Source organism: Crocodylus siamensis, chromosome 7 (genome assembly GCF_052110815.1).
Source record: "Crocodylus siamensis isolate JL-2025a chromosome 7, ASM5211081v1, whole genome shotgun sequence".
NCBI classification, from domain to species: Eukaryota; Metazoa; Chordata; order Crocodylia; family Crocodylidae; genus Crocodylus; species Crocodylus siamensis.
In genome coordinates, this window is record NC_143401.1 from 6,234,786 (window position 1) to 6,255,041 (window position 20,256).

General features: G+C 56.5%; 1 protein-coding gene and 1 long non-coding RNA gene across 3 annotated transcripts; both read left to right on the plus strand.

The window, feature by feature from the left end:
* Positions 1–425: 425 nt before the first annotated feature.
* On the plus strand, positions 426–5,344 carry PEF1 (penta-EF-hand domain containing 1). Its single transcript, XM_090057953.1, has 5 exons — positions 426–518; positions 1,370–1,670; positions 2,797–2,952; positions 3,536–3,679; positions 4,282–5,344. Exons 1-5 carry the CDS (start codon positions 495–497, stop codon positions 4,509–4,511), a joined length of 855 nt encoding a protein of 284 aa, XP_089914079.1. The 5' UTR covers positions 426–494; the 3' UTR covers positions 4,512–5,344.
* A 5,632-nt stretch (positions 5,345–10,976) lies between these two features.
* LOC149859418 (uncharacterized) lies at positions 10,977–15,964 on the plus strand. Of its 2 annotated transcripts, XR_016443558.1 has the most exons (4): positions 10,977–11,087; positions 11,766–11,964; positions 13,172–13,639; positions 13,757–15,964. It is a non-coding gene; the product is annotated as an uncharacterized LOC149859418 (long non-coding RNA). The 2 variants fall into 2 exon arrangements; XR_016443557.1 differs by having other exon boundaries at positions 11,766–13,639.
* The last annotated feature ends 4,292 nt before the right edge of the window (positions 15,965–20,256 follow it).

Sequence of the window (20,256 nt, forward strand, 5' to 3'; positions counted from 1 at the left end):
ATGCTCCCCAGCCCCGCAGCCCTGACCACGGCGGCAGATCTGGACAGGCGCGGTGTTTCTGCACGGCGCTCACTTCCACGCGGGCCACCCCGGGCCAACAAGGCTCAGCCAGAGGGGAGGTTTTCCACCTCTTTTAAAAAGATCCAGCACATCCCAGCCTCCCCTCGAGCAACTGCAACTGCAACTGCAACTGCAACTGCAACTGCAACTGCAACTGCAACTGCAACTGCAACTGCAACTGCAACTGCAACTGCAACTGCAACTGCAACTGCAACTGCAACTGCAGACCCCCACCCCACCAGGCCGCAGCGGCGCGGGCGCTTTAAGGCCGCAGCGGCGCGGGCGCTTTAAGGCCGCCAAGCGGCACTTCCGTACCACGTGCCTCGCACCCCGGCAACGCAGTGAGATGGACGCCCTGCGGAGCCAATAGGTGGCGCGGGTGGGGCGGCGGGGCCCAATCGCGGCGAGGGGCGGGGCCGGCCGTGGCGAGCGCTATGGCGACCTACCCTTACGGGCAGGTGAGGGCGCGGCGGGGTCCTCTGAGCTGCGCTGGGGTGCGGTGACGTGGCGCAGGGGAACCCCGGGGGGCCCCGCAGGCTGGTCTCGGGGGGCTGCGCACGGCACCCCGCGCCCGCGGGCGCTCGGGGCGGCTGCCCCCCCCGGGAGCTGCTCCTTGCTGGGGCAGAAGCGCGGGCAGCAGCCCCTCCGCGGCGGACGGTGCCCGGCCGTGGGCGGCTGATGCTGCAGCCTGGTGGTGTCCCCGGGCGGGCCCGGCTGGCCGCAGTCTCCTCCCTGGGAGGGGGCGCAGCGGCGGGTCCCGGCGGAAGATGGGTGTGACGAGTGCGCCCCGCTGTTGCGGTGCCCGCCCGTGGGTCCGGTCTCTGCGGGGCTCGGGGCGCCGCCTGGCACAGCCGTGGTGTCTTAAGGGAGTTGGAAAACCTGCCAGCGGTTTCAGTGGGAGGCTCCTAATTCCCTTCGGCTCCGACACGTGCACCACGTATCTTGATGCAGCGGGGCGGGGTTTTTAGGGGGTCGGGCAGGAGGGGAGAAGTCCTCCGAGTCACAGAAAATGAGAGCTGGATCTCGCTCCCAGACAGGCGGCTCTCCCTGCCTGATCCATGCAATGGGTTTTGCTCCATCAGCGTCCCTCCTAGGTAAACTGAGGCCGGGTGGGCGGGAGGTTTCCTAGGGTGGTTTTGGTTAACCCCGGTACCGGTCCAGGAGGCGTGCGCTGGCTTCGTGTAGCCGTGACAACGGGGTGTCATGGGGAGTCTGGTTGCTATGGGGAGCTCGGGAGGTACTGGGTGCCCCTGGCAGATGGCGTGGTGCTCTCTGGGCTCAGCTGTCCTTCGTCCCCCTTCCTCCGCAGGGTTACCCTGGAGCGGCGGGGCAAGCCCCAGGTGCCCCGCAGGGCGGTTACTATGCTGGAGGTCAGTACGGAGGCGGGCTGCCTCCCGGTGGCTCCTATGGCGGTCCAGCACCTGGCGGGCCCTATGGACCACCAACTGGCGGAGGGGCTTATGGGCATCCCACCCCTGGGGGGCCCCCATCTGGGGCTCCCGGGACACTTCATGGAGGAGGTTCAGCACCGGGCGGGCCCTACGGACAACCGTCTACCAACCCCTATGGTGCCCCTCAGCCAGGACCGTACGGAGCAGGGGCTCCGGGGGGTGAGTACACAAGCGTGTGCCTGCATAAGAGGAGCGCGACCCCTCCATCGGGCTGCCCGAGTATCACACTCGCACAAGCATGGCTTGGTCGTGCCCCTAGTGATGGAGGAAGGTGGTGGGCCTGTGGGGGACAGAGGGAGAGGAGCCCTGGCCCCAGCACTGTTCCTGAGTTTTGCCTCGGGCTCTTGCTTCCTTGTAGAGCTGGGCAGTCCCTTTCTAGGCCGGCTTCAGTACTGGGGCTTCCTAGTGCCAGAGGTCAGGCCGTATCGGCTCTAAGCAAACCCTTGCCTCCATTTTGCAAAGCCACAGGTTGATCCTCCACCCTGGCAGGCACTTTCATTTAGCTGGCAGGCGTGTGATAAAAAACCAAGAATTCCCCACTCAGCCCAGCCCAGCCTCCTCTGCGCCCTGGGGATTAGCATCTTGCCTCTGTCTTGCTTTCCCTACTGGTTTTTTAAAAAAAGGAAGTCTAAAGTCCTGGGGCTTATGCTTTTGATTGACTCAAGGCGTTCAACCAGACAGGCTAATGCAAGTGCCGCTGTCACTGGAAGACGCTGGAAGCACTTCTGAGAGGCATGTGAGCGCTATCCCCTGCCCAACAGGACGGGAGCTGTAGTGTTTAACTGAATTATTCATGCCAATTAAGCTGCCAGTTTGGAAAGAGTCCCCGTTTGTTATGTTAAAGTTCCACCGTGGAAAAAAATGCTGAAGAGGCTGCAGCTCAAAGCAGCCGAAATTAAACTTTATGGCCGCACATCTGTCTCCCCTCAACTGCCGGCATTTATCCTGCTGCAGCGGCACCACTTGCGTTTGTTTGCAGACCATCTGAAGAGATCTCATTTAAGCTCGCTCTGTTTCTCAGGAGGCCTTGTGTGCTGAGGCCTCAGCCACTGTTAACCTGCTCGTAGGATGGATACCAGGGCTGTAATCAGCCATTTAGAATGGAAATCCTGGCCCAGCGTCTCCTTGTCTCTCCATCCCTAGTTACTAGCCGCCAGAGGCTTTTTCCCAAGGTGCTCGAGCTGGCTTCCGCATTTGGTAGCGAGGTGGGTTAGTGATGCCCAATGCTGCTGTGCCAAGATTTCTAAGAGATTACATGACCCTTTATGTGTTCCCTCCCTGACAGGTAACATCCCACCTGGCGTGGACCCAGAAGCCTTCTCCTGGTTTCAGACCGTGGATGCTGATCGCAGTGGTTACATCTCCATCAAAGAACTCAAGCAGGCCCTGGTCAACTCCAACTGGTCTGCATTCAATGATGAGACCTGCCTGATGATGATAAGTGAGTTCAGGTGTTTTCTCCTGAGAGGCGACTTCCTCTCGAGACACTGTTCTGGGCTGAGCTTGGCTGGGCTGGTGTTTGATGTGGAGAAAACAAAGAGCTGGTTGTGTTTCTGACCTAAAACGTGTGTGTTTGCACCTCATAAGGTGAACCCCAAATCAACTGTATAGTGTCTATGTGCTTTCCCCCATGGGCTGAGCAGGCCATGACCAATACTGATATAGCAACGGGAAGCGAATGAAAGATCAAGGGGAGGGAGCAGGATGCTTGATCAGAGGCTCTCTGGGCAGGGCTTTCTACTTCTCTGGAAAGGGAACTTGCACACATGCCTTGTGTAGTGCTGTTGATTCACTCAGCGTGCAGGTCTGAACGTACACAGAGACTAAGGGTGGTTGCTAGCCCAGCAGATCTGTCGCCCTGGCATTTGGGTGCACCGCATTTAATTCCTGCCCACAACACGTAAGCATCAGAGTTTCAGAGGCAGCACGGGGAACTTCTGACGGCAAGCATTATGGGTGTGTGCACGGTGCTGTCCATGGATCACGGCTCACTGCCCTGCTCTGGCTCTCTTGTTCCTTGGCAGACATGTTTGATAAAACCAAGTCAGGCCGCATCGACCTCGTTGGATTCTCGGCGCTGTGGCGCTTCATCCAGCAGTGGAAGAACCTGTTCCAGCAGTATGACAGGGACCACTCGGGCTCCATCAACTTCAGCGAGCTGCAGCAAGGTGAGACCAGAGGGAGCGCAGGCCTCGGGGAGTGAGGAGACAGCCGTGGCTGTACCACAGCTAGTCACCTTGGGCACACCGTGATAGCTGTTTCCTTAAACCAAGTCTGCTGAAGGACTTGTTGGCCCCATTTACATAGCTGACTTTTGCCCAGGCTCATCCAGGTCAAATGTGGAGCAATCAGTAAATCCACAGTGGTTTGTTGCCTCCCCTTTTAAATAATGACACCTCTCCCATTCTGCAGTGGAGCAGAACGGGAAGCTTCAGCTGAATCAGGTTTCCCTTGAATCTCTACCAGTTGTAGCAGACTTGGTCACCCTGTGGCTAACTCTCTTCCCAGGGCTTGGAGAGCAGGAAGTGTGGCCCTGGTCTGAGTAAGCCTTTTGTTTTGGAAGGGCAGGGAAGCACCAGAAGGGTGTGCCCACATTATGTTCCTAGCACCCAGCTCAGCCCTGGGTTGCAATCAGGTTAAATAACATTGCAACTTCAGTCAAAGTGTGTTCATTAGGAGGAGTGTCTCAGCATGCTGAAGAGATGGGGGTGGAAATACTCTTCCTGGAGAGATGTGTTGGAGTTCATTTTCTCTGTTCTCTTGCACCCAGCTCTGTCTCAGATGGGATACAGTCTGAGCCCTCAGTTCACCCAGCTGCTGCTGTCCCGCTACTCCCAGCGGGCCCCCAACCCCACCATCCAGCTGGATCGCTTCATCCAGGTCTGCATCCAGCTCCAGAGCCTGACTGAAAGCTTTCGAGAGAAGGATGCGGGGATGTCCGGCAGCGCCCGTCTCAGCTACGAAGACTTCCTCACCATGGTCGTCACCCGCATGTTGTGACGCCTCGGAACGATGCTCAGCCTGATGGCGGTGGGGATGGGAGGTTGGTCGTTGAAGCCTCCTCCCGCACTTGTCTACCTGAAAACAGGAATTGCCAGGAAGGATGGATCAGCCGTGCTCTCTGCTGGGGTGCACCTGACCTCCCATAAGAAGGCTAAACCCACTCCCTTCCCAGCTCCCTACCCAACCTGAAGTGCCCAAGAACTCTTGAGCCACAGGGCAAGGTGGAACCCAGCCACAAACCCCTGGTGAAACCCCAGTTGTTGGCCACCTTGATTTGTGTCTGAAACCCAGGAGCCAATCACTGTTCCTCCTTGCCATCAATTCAGCCCGGTTCCACCAGCTTGCCGCCATGGGGCGAGCGGTGGACGAGGGAGGCCAAACATGAGAAATTGCAGCCCACTGTAGCTCTGTGCAGAACAAGCATTTGTCCTTTTTTCTCTCCTCCCTAATCAGGCAAGATTTGGGTCACACTGGCCTTCCACCTGCGAAGGTTGCTGTCTTCATCGACATTCCTCCTGCCTCTCAAACACCTCTCCCCTACCTACAATACAGCGTCTAACCAGACCAGTCCCCATACTTGCTGCCTCCAGCTTGGGGCCCTGTTCTTTTGGGATGTTACGGGAAGCATCAAATCTGGGTTTCCCTTTGCAGTGCTCAGTCAGGCCCCTTGGCTTCAGTTACCAAAAAGATACTTTGCTCCATTTTATTACCAGCATATAATGTTTCCCCTTACTGTCTTTGTGTATAAAGGCCAAAATCATGAGCAGTTTCCAGCTTCAGTGGATGGTTTATATTGAGAGCGCCACAATAAAGTACTGTGTGCATTGCAACTGCTGGCTGTCATAGTGGTGGTTTGGTGTCAGGCGCTGCATGGCCACCCAGCAGAGAGACCGCCCTCCCTGTCTCCTGGCACTGTGCTGGGACTTGGGACGGGGCTGTCCCTGCAGCGGTCATGGCTGTCCAAAGCTGGGCCTGCTCTCTCAAAGTACCAGCTGTGACACGCTTGTTCTTCCTATGCAGGATAACCGGTGCTGCTCTAAGCTCCTTTATATCAATACAGGGCTAGGAGGCAGCTATATCTGTGGTCACACAGCGGGGAGGAGGGCGGTCCTGCTACCCGATAGGATAAAGTGCTATTACTTTGTGGGCCAGCCGTGCCCTTGATTGAGTGATCTCCTGGAAAATGGGGGTAGATGGGGATGTGATATGAACTCCATTCTCCTCTGGATATGGCCCCATGCGCTGCTTCCTGCCAGCGGCTCTCATATGAGCCACGGTCGTGATTTCCAGGTCCCAAACAGGTCCTTTATTCAGAGCCCTCAGCAAAGAAAGTTAGGCATACCAAAAAGCAGGGCCTTTTCCCTTCAGGCTACCCAATAAACCAGTGCCTTTCTCCCTTCAGGCTCTTAAGGCTTTCCAGCTTCTGCAAGCTCCTTCTGCCTGCCTCTCTTTGCAGCTTGGGCCCTTTCTTAATGCTCTCATTTGGGAATCTGTCCAGCCACCTGATCCCCTCCACCTGGCTGCACCTTCTGGCTTCCTAAAGGGACTTTACACCCTCCCAGATGTTGCACCCCCCCAGATGTCGCTCAGCTGCTTAACTCTGGAACTCAAAAGCTTTTGGAGGATGAATTACCTTTCCCTTGCACAGATTTCATTAAAAAGCCTGGACAAAGGTACCCCAGGCCCCTAACGCAGACTTTACTTCTGCTTGTCCTTGGGGAAAAAAACCATCCGCTCTCACCCCAGAGTGTGCTCTGGTAGGGTGGGTGGGTCTGCTACTGGGGAAGTTGCTTTGAATGACATGATTGCTTAAGCAGCCTTGATTTCAGTAAACCAGCCAAGCGTGATGCCCTGCGTGAGCTCAGCATGCTAGTCCAGTCCCATGGCAAGCCTTGCTCCCTGCTGCTGGCTCCTGGAAGATGCTTTATAAAGTGCTGTCAACATACGAGGGTTTTATTGGGGAGCGGAGCCATGCTGACAACCTGGCCCCTGCGAGGAAATGATGCGGTGCTTGTCATCTGCACAGAAGCATCGAATCCTCCTGTTGATGAGAGATGAGTTGGCATCCTCCCTGTTTTGAAGAAGAATAAGTGGAGGCGCAGGCTGGGGAAGGGCCTTGCCCGAAGGAGCAGGCTGCAGTGCGGTGGCTACCACTCTGGTGTCCCTGCCCTGCCTTAAAGCTTCTCCATGCAGGGAGCTCTGCTTAATGCCCCAGCAGAGGGAAAATAGCCCTCCACTCCTTTGCCCACTGGAGCTGACTGCAGGCCAGGTGGCAGTGCTGGTGCTGGTGCTGGTGCTGGTGCTGGCGCTGGCGCTGGCAAGGGGTTGCATCTGATTGCAGAGCCGTGCTTACAGCAGAGCAACGCTCTGCTCCTGGCTGTTTCTAGGGACCTTGCACTGAGCTGGACAAATGCTGATCCGTGTTAGTGCTAGCTTGGAGTTGGGAGCAGTCACATCCTTAATCTAGAAACCTTTTCTCACTGTCCCCCCCCAACCTGCACAGCTGTGACTTGCTGCTGGAGGCCTGGGGAGCAGAGGCAGGACTAGGAGTTGTAGCTGTGAGTTGCCACTGGAGGGCTGGTGAGCCAGGACAGGACTTTATCCCTGCTCTGTGAGCAGGGGTGTGAGAGATCCTGGGATACTGGAGGACTCCATCTGGGGAGTGGCGTAACTTTGAGCCACCTAACGAGCGCTTAAAACCGCTTCAAGGCGTTAATGTGCAGACCATCCAGGGATGAAGAGCTCCAGGAGTTGCCCAAAATTACTGTGTAATGAGGCCTTTCTGCTGGCCAGGACCTCACATCCTAGTCAAGCATGAGGTTGAGGTGCCCCTTTGCAGCGGGCACCTGCATGTGACCCCCCAGCTCTCCATAAGCCCCTGCATCGGGGCAGCTGCTCTCACTGTCAGTGATTTTCAACCATTGCCACCCTGGAATGCCTTGGGATCCTTTCAGGGATGGCCTGCAGTGTTATTGCTGCTAGGGCTCCCCCCATGATCCACAAGATAAACCCAGAGATTGCAAAGCAGCCTGGTGTTAAAACCACTCTGCCCTGCTGCAGGCTTTCTGAGTCCGTTGCAGCAGAAGAACTGCTCTGTTATTTTTTTTTAGTCAAAAAATGCATGAACACTAAAAACTGACATTTTCCGAGGGGGCCCTTGAGTCTAATGAAGGGGACCTTGCATCTAAAATGGTTGAGAACCACTGGGTTATGGTGACCTGAGGTCTACCGGTGGTCACTACCAGCACGGCACAGGCTGGGGATGGAAGGGATAGTCTCCTACAGGTAAGATCCATGTGAGAGTCCCTTTAAAGGGGAAACACCCCACTGGTTTCATAGTTTCTAGAGTCGGAAGGGACCTGAGCAGATCATCGAGGTCGACCCCCTGCCATGGCAGGCAAGAGTATTAATGTTCAAGGGAAGGATGTCGAATCTGCTGTGGCATGAAGGGAAGGATCTTAACTTTCTTTTAAGATTTGGGAAAGAGGGAGGTGGCACCTGGCATACATTTTTTGACTAAAAAAAAATAACAGAGCAGCTCTTCTGCTGCAAAGGACTCAGAAAGCCTGCAGCAGGGCAGAGTGGTTTTAACACCAGACTGTCTTTGCAATCTCTGGGTTTATCTTGTGGATCATGGGGGGAGCCCTAGCAGCAATAACACTGCAGGCCATCTCTTCTAGGGAGAGGACTCATTCACCTCTCCCTAGGCAAGACCGGCTTGCTCTGTGTTCCTCTAGGACTGTTCATTGCTCCCACATTGCTTTTTCTTGATCCAGGCTGTGGTCTGCACTCGGGTGGCACAGCTATGAAGCTGACTCATGTTGGATGTGCTGGAAAATCCCTCGGGGAACTGACAGGTTTGGTCTTCGTAGTTTCAGAGCTTCGCCGTTTTAGGGGCTGGAAGGGACCTTACAGATCATCGGGTCCAGCCCCTTCATCCTAGGCTGCCTTGGGACCCAAATGACAGTGCTCATGAAGTGTCTCTCTCCCCTCCTTTCTATCAGGGCTGCCCCATGTTTGCCAGTGGCCTGTAGGACCGTGACCTCCAGCGCAAAATCCATTTGCGAGCTGCACACCCTGCATCCGGGGTAAGGGCCTGACGAGACTTGATGCATCCCCGAAATACCTGGCAGCCGGCGTCCCTCTCCTGTGAAAAGATTCCAGTTCCCGTGATGGCGAGAAATTGCCTCTGCCTTGCCATCGAACCGGGCAGAGGCCTCATTTCACACCAGAAGGCCGGGCTCCTTTTCTCCCGTATGCCCCTGCGACCCCAGCCTAAGTGCAGGGGGGCTGGACCCGATGATCCCTTCCAGCCCCTAACAACTATGAAACCATTGGCTTGGCAAGGACCAAGCAGTAAGGAGCTGAGCTCTGCTCTGGTGTGAGATGGCTCCATGCAGTTCCAGTGCAGCTGAAAGAAAAAAAAGGAGGTTTCCCCACTTACACCACAGCCACATTTGGCCCCAAGACCTTTTTCTCTTGGGTGCAGCAAATAGCTCCCCACCCCCTCCACCCCCTTTGACTGTGACTAAGCCCAGCCGCTCTGATACACACCCGACGTAGGGTATGTGATGTGTCCACAGACCAGGGTGGATTTCTGCTCCGCCTTAGCATCTGTGTTCTGCTTAACCAGGCTGCGTGGATGAGCTGTGCTTGTCCCTGGGACCGGGCTGACTGCCAACCGCCGCGCTGGGAGAAGGGAGCCACTCTGCTGATCTCCCGTGTCAGGTAGGACGCTATCGCTGGGCGCAGGGCTTTGATGCAATCTGTTGCAATTAATTTCATGCCCAAATTCCATCTCCGGCGTGGGCTGAATGGCCTATTTATCCGGCGGGGGGAGGACGTGTGCTCTGAGCCTGCAGAACTGTATCCTAGCCGGTGATCAAATATTCAGGTGACATCTGTAGGACGCTGCACAATGAAAGTATTTAAGCTTCATGCAACTTTAAATTAAACCCTGTCTAATAGCTTTTCTAATGGGTTTATCCTGCCCAAAATAGCTGCGCTTGGTTAGGAAAACAGCAGGGCTTTGCGGCACAATGTTTGGCTTGTCAGCGAGGTAAATGGCCTAGCACGTGCCTGACGCTCCGCTTCGTGTGGCCTAATGCTCCTCTTCGGCCCCGAGCCAGCCACACCATCCAGCCCCGCTCTGCTTTTGGTCTTTTGGGCCCCGACCAGAGGCTGTTGAAAGCAAGGGGAGGTTTTTCATTGGTTTAGCTGCTTATTGGCTCTGGACCTGCGCTGGCCCAAGGCCTGGGAGAGTTAATGTGGTCACGGGCACCGTAGCAAATGCATAGTACATGGCACCAGCGTTGTACGGTAGATGCACATGACTGCTTCCGAGCACCTGGGCTCTGATGGCCGTCGTCTTGTCTGCTATGCTCCAGGGCCTGCTAAGACCTCATTGTTATGTCCCATCTGCCATCTCCCCAGCCTGCCCCTGTGGCCCCCTGGCAGGCTCTCACAGGGCTGGGACATTGAAAGCTGCCTGCTGGCCGAGATGCAGAGAAGGACTTGACCTGAGGTGCCAGGTGCTCACCTTGCTTCCAGCACCAGAAGGTGCAGCTCCCCTGGCCCTGGGATTGGGTCCCGAGGAGCCATACCCCACTGCTGTGCAGGGGCCTGGTGCTCACCCAGTGCTGTGGCCAGAGTCCAGTGCTGGCTGTTGTGTTTTTGCTTGCTGTTGGCATCCTATGCATCTGCTCCTGCCTAAAATGTCCCATGGGGTGGCTCTAGCTATTGCACTCCACCCCAGACCTAGCTGCATCTTAGTGGTAACGCTTCTCTACCTCCCTGATGGGGAGGCTGCTGGTGGCCTTCACTGAGTGGGGTCCTGGAGCGCCTCTGGCTGGGTGCTGCATGCCTGAACTCAGTGAGAGACCCAGATCCCCATGGCACAGTCAGGATCAGGCCCCTAGCATGCCCTGAGATGGGCAGAGGAGGGCAAACTACCTCTTGTAACATGGGCTGGCATAAAGGCATCTGGAAGGGTGTGGGGCTGAGGCCTCTTCCTGTGGTCTTCAACAGAGACGGGGTCAAGTCCCGGAGCCTTTCCCCAAAATGTTTGTCCTGTTCTTGCTCTTCTTGAGACCTGCAGCCACATCTGAGCTCTCGCATGCTGGCAGTGGGAACGGACTTGCCTCCAAGCACCACGGACCCAGTGGGACAGGGATGAAGGGGGCATCTGTTTAAATCCATGGCACTTTGGCTTGGCAGAGACGTGGCTGCATTTTGGGGCCCCGAGGCTGAAAGGAAGCAGACACAGCTGTCCCTGTGGCAACAGGAGGATGCTTTTACCCCTCTCCTGCGGATAGCCCATCTGAAGCCCACCCAGAGGGAGCGGTACCGTTTTAGCTCAGCACACAGCTCCGCTGTTAAGCGCAGCAGCCGTGACAGCTGTAACGAGGCCATCCCTCCCCGCCCTCAATAACCCGGCTGCTTTATTCCACATCCGGCTCAAATTGAGACATAAAAGCTGCCAGTCTCAATTCCTGTTCCCTACCCCGAGAGACAGAGGGTTACATTGGCTGGCAGCTTCTATGCTGGGTGGGGAGGAGTTGATCCTTAGCTGATGTAAGTGACCCCTGGACTGGGAGAAATAATGGGATATATATATTTTGAATGGGAGAAGGTAACATTTTATGGGACACTTTGCCTTGCAGGGGTGTTATGGGGCCTCATAAAGCAGAGTGCGTGGGCTGAGTGTAGTCATCGAATGCCGGGTCCCTAGCAGGGGACCGGGAACTGTTAAATGGGTCCATTTCTATGGTGCTGCCTAGGGTCTTACTCCAGATGCTGCATTTGGATGAAAAGCCATAAGCCAAATGCATGATGCTATCTTTGCAGTCTCTCTGTGTAGGGGGCATGGTATGCTGGTTGACAGGGGTCTTAATACGTAGCAGTTGTTAGCATGCAGTAGGCCCGCTCCACCCCCGTTATACCATCCTCTCTTCGTGTTCTAGTGCCACGATGCTTCCAGCTCCTGTTACTCATGGCTGTAACAGGCCTACAGAGAGTTAACGCATGACTAACATAGAGGTTATCTCCGTACGAAGCGCCACGGTAGTCTCCAGAGAGTTCATGGCTGTGATGCAAGGCCAGGACTCTTGGTTTCCATCCCGTGCATCACACAAGATTTCCCTGGGGTTCGGAGCCCTAGGAGGTGGCTGGTGACTCAAGCCTCCTTTTTTGCAGGCTCTTTGTCTTCCAGGTTTCATTTAATCAAAATAATCTTTTCTCTCCCTCCACCAGGAAATTGCCTGGGTCTGAGGCCTCTCCCTGCAGGGACCTTGGTTGGCAGCACGACCAGAATGGAGCATGTCTGCATTGCACTCAGATGACTTTCCCCAGCGAACACCAGCCATGAGAGCGCATTTTTGTCACCTTTTCTTCTACAGCAGGTTGGACTTGCTCTGGGTTGAGGCCCTTGCCCCGCAGAGCATACCCCAAGGTAGGCCTAGGAGGCAAGACTTATAAGTTTAGGTGAAAGAGCTAGGGTTACTTAGTCTGGAGTCTTCCCCAAAGGGTGGGATGTGATGACTGTCTTCAGATACCTGAAGGACCATCACAAAGAAGATGAAGATGGGCTTTTCTCTGTGGCCATAGGGGATGGGACTAGAAGCAGTGGCCTCAGATTGCAGCAGAGGAAATTGAGGTTGGAGAGGAGGAAGTTTCTGGCTGTGGCGGTGGTCAGGCCTTGGAACAAGCTGTCTAGTGCAGTCGTGGGATTGCCAGCCCTGGAAACTTTCAAAGGCAGGTTGGACGCTGGACTGGGATGATCCTGCCTTGAGCCTCGACTAGATGACCTCACGAGGTCCCTTCCAGCCCCACTTTCTGGTGATCCTAAGGTGCCCGCCGCCTTGTTCTGTTGGTGTTCTCCAGGTAATCGCTCCAGCCACTGCATTTGCTGGTGGAGCCAGATACAAGAGTTTTAGGCAGAGCACAGCTGGGGGAGACGTCAAACTACCTGGGAGAGGTGAAGCAGGAGTTTCCAGCTCCTCTGTGTGACACGAGCTCTTCCTCTCTGCCTCTCCGCGTGTTCAGAATTGCCTCTTTCTCTCTACTGGAGCCGTGAGCGGCGTGAAGCGAGTGCCGAGCCGACCCTGCTCCGTACGTCTTCCACCGCAAATAACCCGGGCAGAACCATCTTCCCCAGAAACCTTCCCAGAGATGTTTTCTTTGGCTTCCCCTCGCAGCTCAGCGGTCCTGGCTGGATTGCCAGCTTGCTTTGGCCAAAGACAATCCATTGCGAGCTTTAAACAGCTCTGTCCAAAGTACTGAGTGTGGGTCATGAATGCCCTGGGATTATCCCCATCCCTTGGCTATTCAGTCATGTTTCTCCCCATCCCCTTTGAAGCGGGCACGTCTCAGATGTCCTGGAGAGTAGAAGCCGGTCCTCCTTGCAGTGCCATTGTCACCGCGTTGGGCAGTGCCCCGCTCTGGCAGAATCAGTGTCCGGGCTCCGGGCAGCGGTGTTTGTCTTTCCCCTTCCTCCCCAGAGGCTCAGATATTTACAGCCCTTTTGTGCCATGGCAGTGGCTTCTGGTTTCCATTAGCTTTTGCAAAGCTTTCCTGGCGCTGGTTGGAAAAGGCTATGGAGACCTGGTGCCCCTGGGAGTCTGTTGCTAGATGGGACTCGTCTGTCTCTTGTGCCTTAGGGGCTGTGGCTGGATTTGAAGCATCTCCGTGTTGAGCGAGAGGTTCCTACAGCCAGCCAGGAGAGGACCCCCTGCGTGCACACCACCTGGGGAGGAGACGGCTCCAGTTAGGCTGTTTTCCCAGCAATGACATTGAGAACGAACCTTATTTGGAAACCCAATGGAGGCAACACGCTGGGCTGATGGCATCGGTGCACACAAAGGCCACTGGCCAGCCCTGATTCCTGCACCAGGGCTTGTGGAGCTGCCCACAGAGCCCCATGGAGCGAGTGTCCCTCATGTGCTTAACCCATGGACAGTTCAGCTCGGAGATCAGGTGAGGGGATGTACTCACATGGGATCTTCTCAGCCTCTCCAGGTTAAGCTGAGCGGCCAAAAGCTGCTGCCAATTCAGCAGCCCCTGTGAGAGGTTTTAACCTCCAGCTGCAGGGAGAGGGTGAGTGATGCCACAAGCCCATGCGGTGGCAGGTAAGATTATGGAAAAAACTTTTTTTTCTTCATTCTGCTTTCCCAAAGCAACCTGCATGTTTTATTTGGGGGAAGGGTACATGAGTAATTATGGTAGTTTTATTGGTTTATTTGCAGAGAGACCATGGGAAGCAGCTGCTGATTGGAAGTGGAGCCCCTTTTACTGGACGAGCTGGCCAGTGGAGACATCTCCGGGGCCACTTGACGTTGCCCCTGACCTCTGACCGGGGAGCGAAACATGGTGGGGTTGGAAAGGCGCTGCCTCGGGGCATCTCCACTAACCATTTTTGCTCAGCTGCCTGCTTCGGGCTCTGGTCCAGCAACAACAGGGAGGGACACGTCCCTGCGGGCGCTGATAGCTCAGCTATCACCTCGGCGCGGGTGCAGGCAATGAAGCCAGGCAGGTTGCAAAAGCAGATCCCGCTTAGCAGCAGAGCCACAGCGGTGGTGGCCAAGTGCTCTGCTAGATGGAGGCCTGGAGCAGCCGGCCCCCCTGAAGGGAGCAAGCCAAGGGGAAAGCAAGTCCCCGTGGAAAACTCCAGCGCTGGCAGCCTCCGCCCGCTCCCCAGCCTGCTAAGCATCCTGTTTGCATTGGTAATTGCACCAGCCCCCAGCTTGGCTCCAATTCTCCTTAAAGCAGCAGGGGAACAAGGCCAAATTCGGTCTCGTCTTGGTTCTCCGCGGCCCTAATGGTGTCAAACGCCATTGAAGCTCTCTGCCTCGCCGCCTGCGCTCCGGCAGGGCTGAGTTTGCTGCTGTCGGGGAACAGCAATCGCTGACTGGAGGTCTCGCTCTCCCAAGCAGCCGGCTACTGAGTTTCCCCTTTTTGTTGCAGCCACGCTGGGGTTTCTGGGCCCGATGAACCAGGCCCGATGAAGAGTTGTGCCCGGGACGGCTTTCTGTAAAGCCCCACCAGCTGCGTCTCTCAAGGACGTGACTGAGCAGAGCTGGACCCATCTTCCTGGCACTCCCAGCTGGTGTGCCTGACTCAGGGGATCTGCATGGATAACAAGTGAATTCCTCATTCAAAGGAGCAGTGGAAGGAAGGTGCTGAGAGCGGCGGTGCATCTAACTGCCTCTGTTCATTGCAGGTGGCATGAACCAGCCAGGTGGCATCTCCCTAATCTGCTCTTGACATTTCCAGTGCCCTTCTGAAAGGCTCTGCCCTTCATCTCCTGGTGGTGCGAAGGAGAGGGCTTGCCAGGGCTCCTGGCTGGAGGAGTTGGGAGAGTTGCATGGAAGGGACCCTATTGCCTGAATGTGCCGGGCACTGGCACTCGGACAATTCAGCCCCTTGAAAGTGTCTGTGGGTAGAAGCTGCAGCTTCTGGGCACCCAAAACGACTGGCTTGTGTCCTGCACATTCCAGCTCGGGTGCATCTGAGCGCTGCTCCATCGTGCCTGGGGTTTTCCTCCTTCCTGCTGTCAGTGAGGGTCTGGGCCAACTCCCACTGATCCCTGGATCGCTTGATCCCTGAGTCTAGGCACCATTTCAGTCCTACCCCAGCCCTTTGTTCTGGATGATATCTGTGCTCTGGTCCCTGCTGGGTGAATTTTGCCTGGAAGGAAGAACTCGCACCCACTTCCAAACTGCCTCGCTGTGATTCTGCGTGGAAGGAGAGGAAAAAGGCAGCCTTTCCAGCATTTCTGATCTGCGTCATCCCTGCCATTAGACGGTTCCAGTCCCTGAAGGCTGACAGGGATCCAAAAGTCTTGATGAAACGGCTTTGCTCTGATGAGAAGTACTGGGCAGCGACACGATGGGCAGCGGCAGCCAGTGACGGAGGGACTGGGCACTGCTTGGTGGCAGATGGCCCTGGCACCAGTGCATTATCCCAAGGGAAACCACAGAGCTGCAAGCCCTCACCGGCATCACCGCAGCAGGCCACACAACATGTTTGCACTGGATTCGTTAGCCTTTCCCCGGGTGTTTCAGGAAAGAAAAGCTGGGGGCAGGGAGGGACGCAAAACACGTTTCTACACCAGTGTATCTTGCTTGATTCCAGTGTAGGAAGTATCTGAAGGCCCAGATTAAAGAATCTGGCATGGAGGGTGCTTGCCTGTAGTTTTTCTGGGGGTATCCAAATCCCCAGACCTTCGGGCTTGGGCCTGCACACAGGGTGCCTGCCAGTGGATCTGGGAGTAGCTGAAGTCCCAGGGGAGCGGCTGGGACAGAGGATGCTCACCGGTGGTTGTGCCATACCTGGTGTTTAGAGCAATCGAGTTCTGCCTGCTCAGCCGATGTGCTTTTTGGAATGATTAAGTTCTGCTCAGTCGATATGATTTGGAACTGATTTGACCTGGAAGATGAAGTATATTTATTAAAAAAACCCCAAAACAACTGCCTTTTTATTCTTGGTCACCCGGTCCCCTGGCCTCTGCCTCCCTCTGTTTGCTCATCCCCATCAGTCGTTTGAGACCTCTGTGCTTTATGTAGACACGTTCAGCTTGCTGGAAAAAAGTCCCAGAGTCAACGCCAGCTTCCTTGACTCCGAAACGCAGCGGGTGAGGGCAGCATCCAAGGCTGGGGCATGGCAGTGGCAGTGTTTTGTTCAGGTCTGTGCCACGAGGCTCTTCTGCCAGCAGCAAGGCAAGGGGAGGGATTACTGTGGGGGAAAAGACCACAGCTGAAGTGGCTGCATCTCCATTGCTCCCAGCTGCGAGGCCTAGACTGCTGGCACCCAGGTGGGCGCTGGGACCCCTGACGAGACCAGCAATAGCATGGCCCCTGGGTGTGCGGCACCTCTTCCTCCCAGCTGCGGATGCCTGTGTTAGTAGCCGGTGTTGCTCCCTTTGCTCAGAGCCGCCTGGAGCACGTTGGCTGAGCCCTGCCCTCCACCCCTGGGGAGGGGACATCTCCTGGTCCTCCTTGTAGATGGAAACTGAGGCACAGAGCAGGAGCCAAGGGTGGAGGTTGGCAGCAAGTCGGCAGCAAGACAGATGGGCGAATCCAACAGCTGCTGCTGTTCAGGGTGGTCGTTCACAGCTGGGTGGGGAGGGGGTGCTGACGTGCCCAGTCTGAGCGTGCACTGGTCCATGGGTGACCCCACCTTCCTTGAGGCCGGAGGCTGTGGTGCAGCCAGCCCATGGCTCTTTGCGGCAGCAGGGACCATTGCCCTCTGCCAGGCGGAGGCCCTGCTGACACGGGCTGCAGGCATGGGGGCTCCTAGGAAGGGCCTGTGGGATCCCCTCCCTCCCTGTGTCTGTAGCCCTATATCCTGTCCAGGGGCTGGAGGTGGTGATTATCCCAGTGCAGTAGTTGCTCTCTGGGACCTCTCTTCCCAGATGCAATAAGCCCACGGTCTCTTACCAAGGCTGGCATAGAGCAAGCTGCCCCCACCTGCTCCCTGCAGCCCAGCTTCAACACACGAGCAAGCAAGATGCCCCCTTCTGCTGACAAACCTTGGTCCTGCCTTGCCAACCTTGGTCCTGGCTCCTTCAGTCCAGCCTAATCCTGCTGACCTAGGTGGTGGGAACTGGGGTCTGGGTGCCATCTGTGGCGGGCCAGCAGGGGGCGCTCCTGGGTTGAGCCGCCCACCTCCCTGCGCCCGACCACCTTCCAGGCTCTGAATGCCTCCCTAGGGGCACCTTACGTCTGGCTGACCCCCCCTTCCTAGAGCACACTCGCTAGCCTGGGGGTAACGTAGCTGCCACCACCCCGAGAAGGGACTGTCTCGGCCCTGTGTCCTCGGGGAAACACAGGCCTGAAGTCCTACGGGTACTTGACTCAGTACAGGCACTTGGGGCACTTCCCCAAGTCAGGGGGCAAAAAAGTAAAGTTTCCCTTAGTTCGCAGACCCAAGGGGTCTCCTGGGCATAATTTAGACCCACCCCTCAATAAGTCTCCTACACCAGTCACAAAGGAGAACTTTATTGATTACAGGGATAGAGTGAAAATAGGGTACAGGATTGAGCAATATCCTAGAAATCCTAAAAAGCAAACAGTGTGGCTGAGGTAGCCTTTTGATCATGCATCTGAGTTACTGCCAGCTAGGTATCTACCCAGATCTCATGTAGCTTACTCACAAGCATCTTCCAAAGGCAGGTGAAGTTTCCCTTTGGAGGCAGGCCGTTTCTGGCTCGTGAGTTGTCGGGGGAGCGAGCCAGTTTCAGATGGTAAAGCTCCTCTGAGTCCCCCGCACGGCTGCTGCCCCCTCCTCCTGGGCAGTCCTAACTTATATAGCCCCTGTGACCTCATTCACCTGGTCCAGTGGAGGCCAGCTCCGGTTGGCTGTCAGCTAACCAATTTGAAATACATCACTAGTTGCCGGGTGGACTCCAACCCACCAGGAAGATGCCCCTCACCCAGGTAGGTGATACCAGTCACGTGGGCAAAGGGAGCAGGTTCCCCCCTCGCTCAGGGATGTAGCCAGCTCAGGTTACCTAAAGAGACAGGGTAAGAGTGCGCCTCCTCTGCTGGGCCCATCCTAAGCAAATGGTCGCAGCACAGAGATTTTGGGAAGAAACTAAGGTGGCTTTCTGCCACACCATCCCACCCATGCACCTCACCTCTCCCCACCCAGGAAGGGATCGTTGCCAGGCCCTGGCAGGGTCACTGCTGGATGGTCCTACATTGCTCTCCGTCTCCTTCGTGGCTGGTGGAAGCGCTGGCCGCCAGGCTCCTGGCAGCATCCCTTGAATGCAAGTGTCCAGTCCCTGCCCAAGGGCTCATGCACCCCCCCCATGCCACCTAAACAGCAAAGGAGGCTGTCAGGGGCTAGACCAGAGATGCGTGTGTATGTCAAGGGGTTGTAGCGCTCTAGAGCGTTTCTCCCTTGAATTCTCCATTGCTTCTCTGCCGCACCATGGGAGCATCCCTGCCGTCTCAGCCTGGTGCAGTTAGCCCTGATCCGCAGGCAGGGATCCCAAGGGAGCGCCGGTGCCTGTTGGTGCAGCCGGGCACAGGGGACACACGCGTCTGGGCTGTGAGGGGGTGGCCGCAGCGCTGCTCGCTGGCTGCAGGTGCTGGAGCTAATGGGCCCCAAGCTGTCACTCCTGCACATGGGCCCTGGCTCTTCCCCTGCCACCCCGTCCCAGTGCTGCAGCTGAGAGGCAGTGTCTAGGCTGCTGGTTCTCCATGCCAGGCACCAGGAGCTGCAGATCTTGCGGGGGGGGGGCCTCCATAATTGGGAGAGTGCTGGGAGTCTTAAACAGAGTGGAAATCCCTCTTCTCAGGTAAGTGGGGGCTGGAATGGGGGGGGAACAACAGGGATGATGGGGACTCAGGACACCCGGCTTCATGACTGCTACAGATGCCTTGAGTGGGGGGGGGTACTTTATCACTAAGTGCCTCAGTTTCCCCAGCTGTAGAATGGGGAGAACAAGCTCTGCTTGCAATGCAGAGCCCAGCTGCTACTTCAGCAGTGCCCAGACAGCCCCCAGGCGCTGTACAGCCAGGACAGATGGGGCACTGCCTTCCCCTCAGAGCTGGCAGCAAAGGTGGGTTGGTCAGGTCCCTCTTCCCAAGCCTGGACAGAAGGCATTAACAGATGGGACAAGCGACACGTGCATGGGAAGGGGGGTCATTAGAGCAGCAATTGCAGGGCAGTGGAGGCTTGGGGAAGGGGCAAGAAAGTCTCCAGAGGCAGGGATAGGACCCAGGCATCCTGACACTCCTCCCTTGGCTCTGCTCAGCCCCAGCTCTGGGCCGGGCACCTTCCCCGCAGCTGGAGCCTGCACCAAGGGCTGGAAGGAGGGACTGGCAACTCCAGCCTGGGTGCCCAGCCCAGGGAGCCTGGGTGGTGCAAGGGGCTGCAGGCATCCCTCTGCACCAGGCCACGAGCCATCTGCGGGCCTGGGGCACCACCTGGCGGGCAAAGCAGGGATCGCACACCGAGAGCAGCCTGCCTGCACAGCGGTGCCCGGGGGGGGTGGTCCCTGTCCCTGAGCTCCTTTGGGGAAGGCAGCGGGGATGGGGGGCAGGAAACTTCTTAATTGCAGTTCTTCCCCTCCAGCCTGACCTCCTGTGCTCTGCTTTCTTCTCAGAGACCCCTGCCGCTGCCATTGCGGAGTCCCACAGAGCGACCCTCACCCAGAAGGCTCTTGGCCAGGTAGGGAAACTGAGGCAGGCATGCAGAGCTGGCTCATTCATAGTTTATTAGATGTTAGGGTCGGAAGGGACCTAGTAGATCATTGACTTCGACCCCCTGCCCTGGGCAGGAATGAGTGCTGGGGTCAGATGACCTCAGCCAGATGTCTCGAATCTCCTCTCTTGCGGAGGCTGAAGAGGTTCAGGTCTCCCAGTCGGTCCACATAAGGTTTTTTTTCTGTAGCCCTTTAACCAGACGAGTGGCCCTCCTCTGAACCCTCTCCAGGCCATCCACATCCCTCCTGAAGTGCAGGGCCCTAAACTGGACGCAGCTCTCCAGCTGCGGCCTCACCAACGCGGGATAGAGGGGGAGGATCACCTCCCTGCACCTGTTTGTGATGCACCTACTTGTGCAAGAAAGGGTGTGGGTAGCTTTACTTACCACCTCATCACACCAGTGACTCATGTTCATTTTGGACATCTCCAAGATCCCTGTCCACAGTTGCTACTTAGAGCGATGCCTCCCCGGCTGTAGGAGTGTTGATGATTCTTCCTCCCCAGGTGCAACACATGACACTTATCCTTGTTAA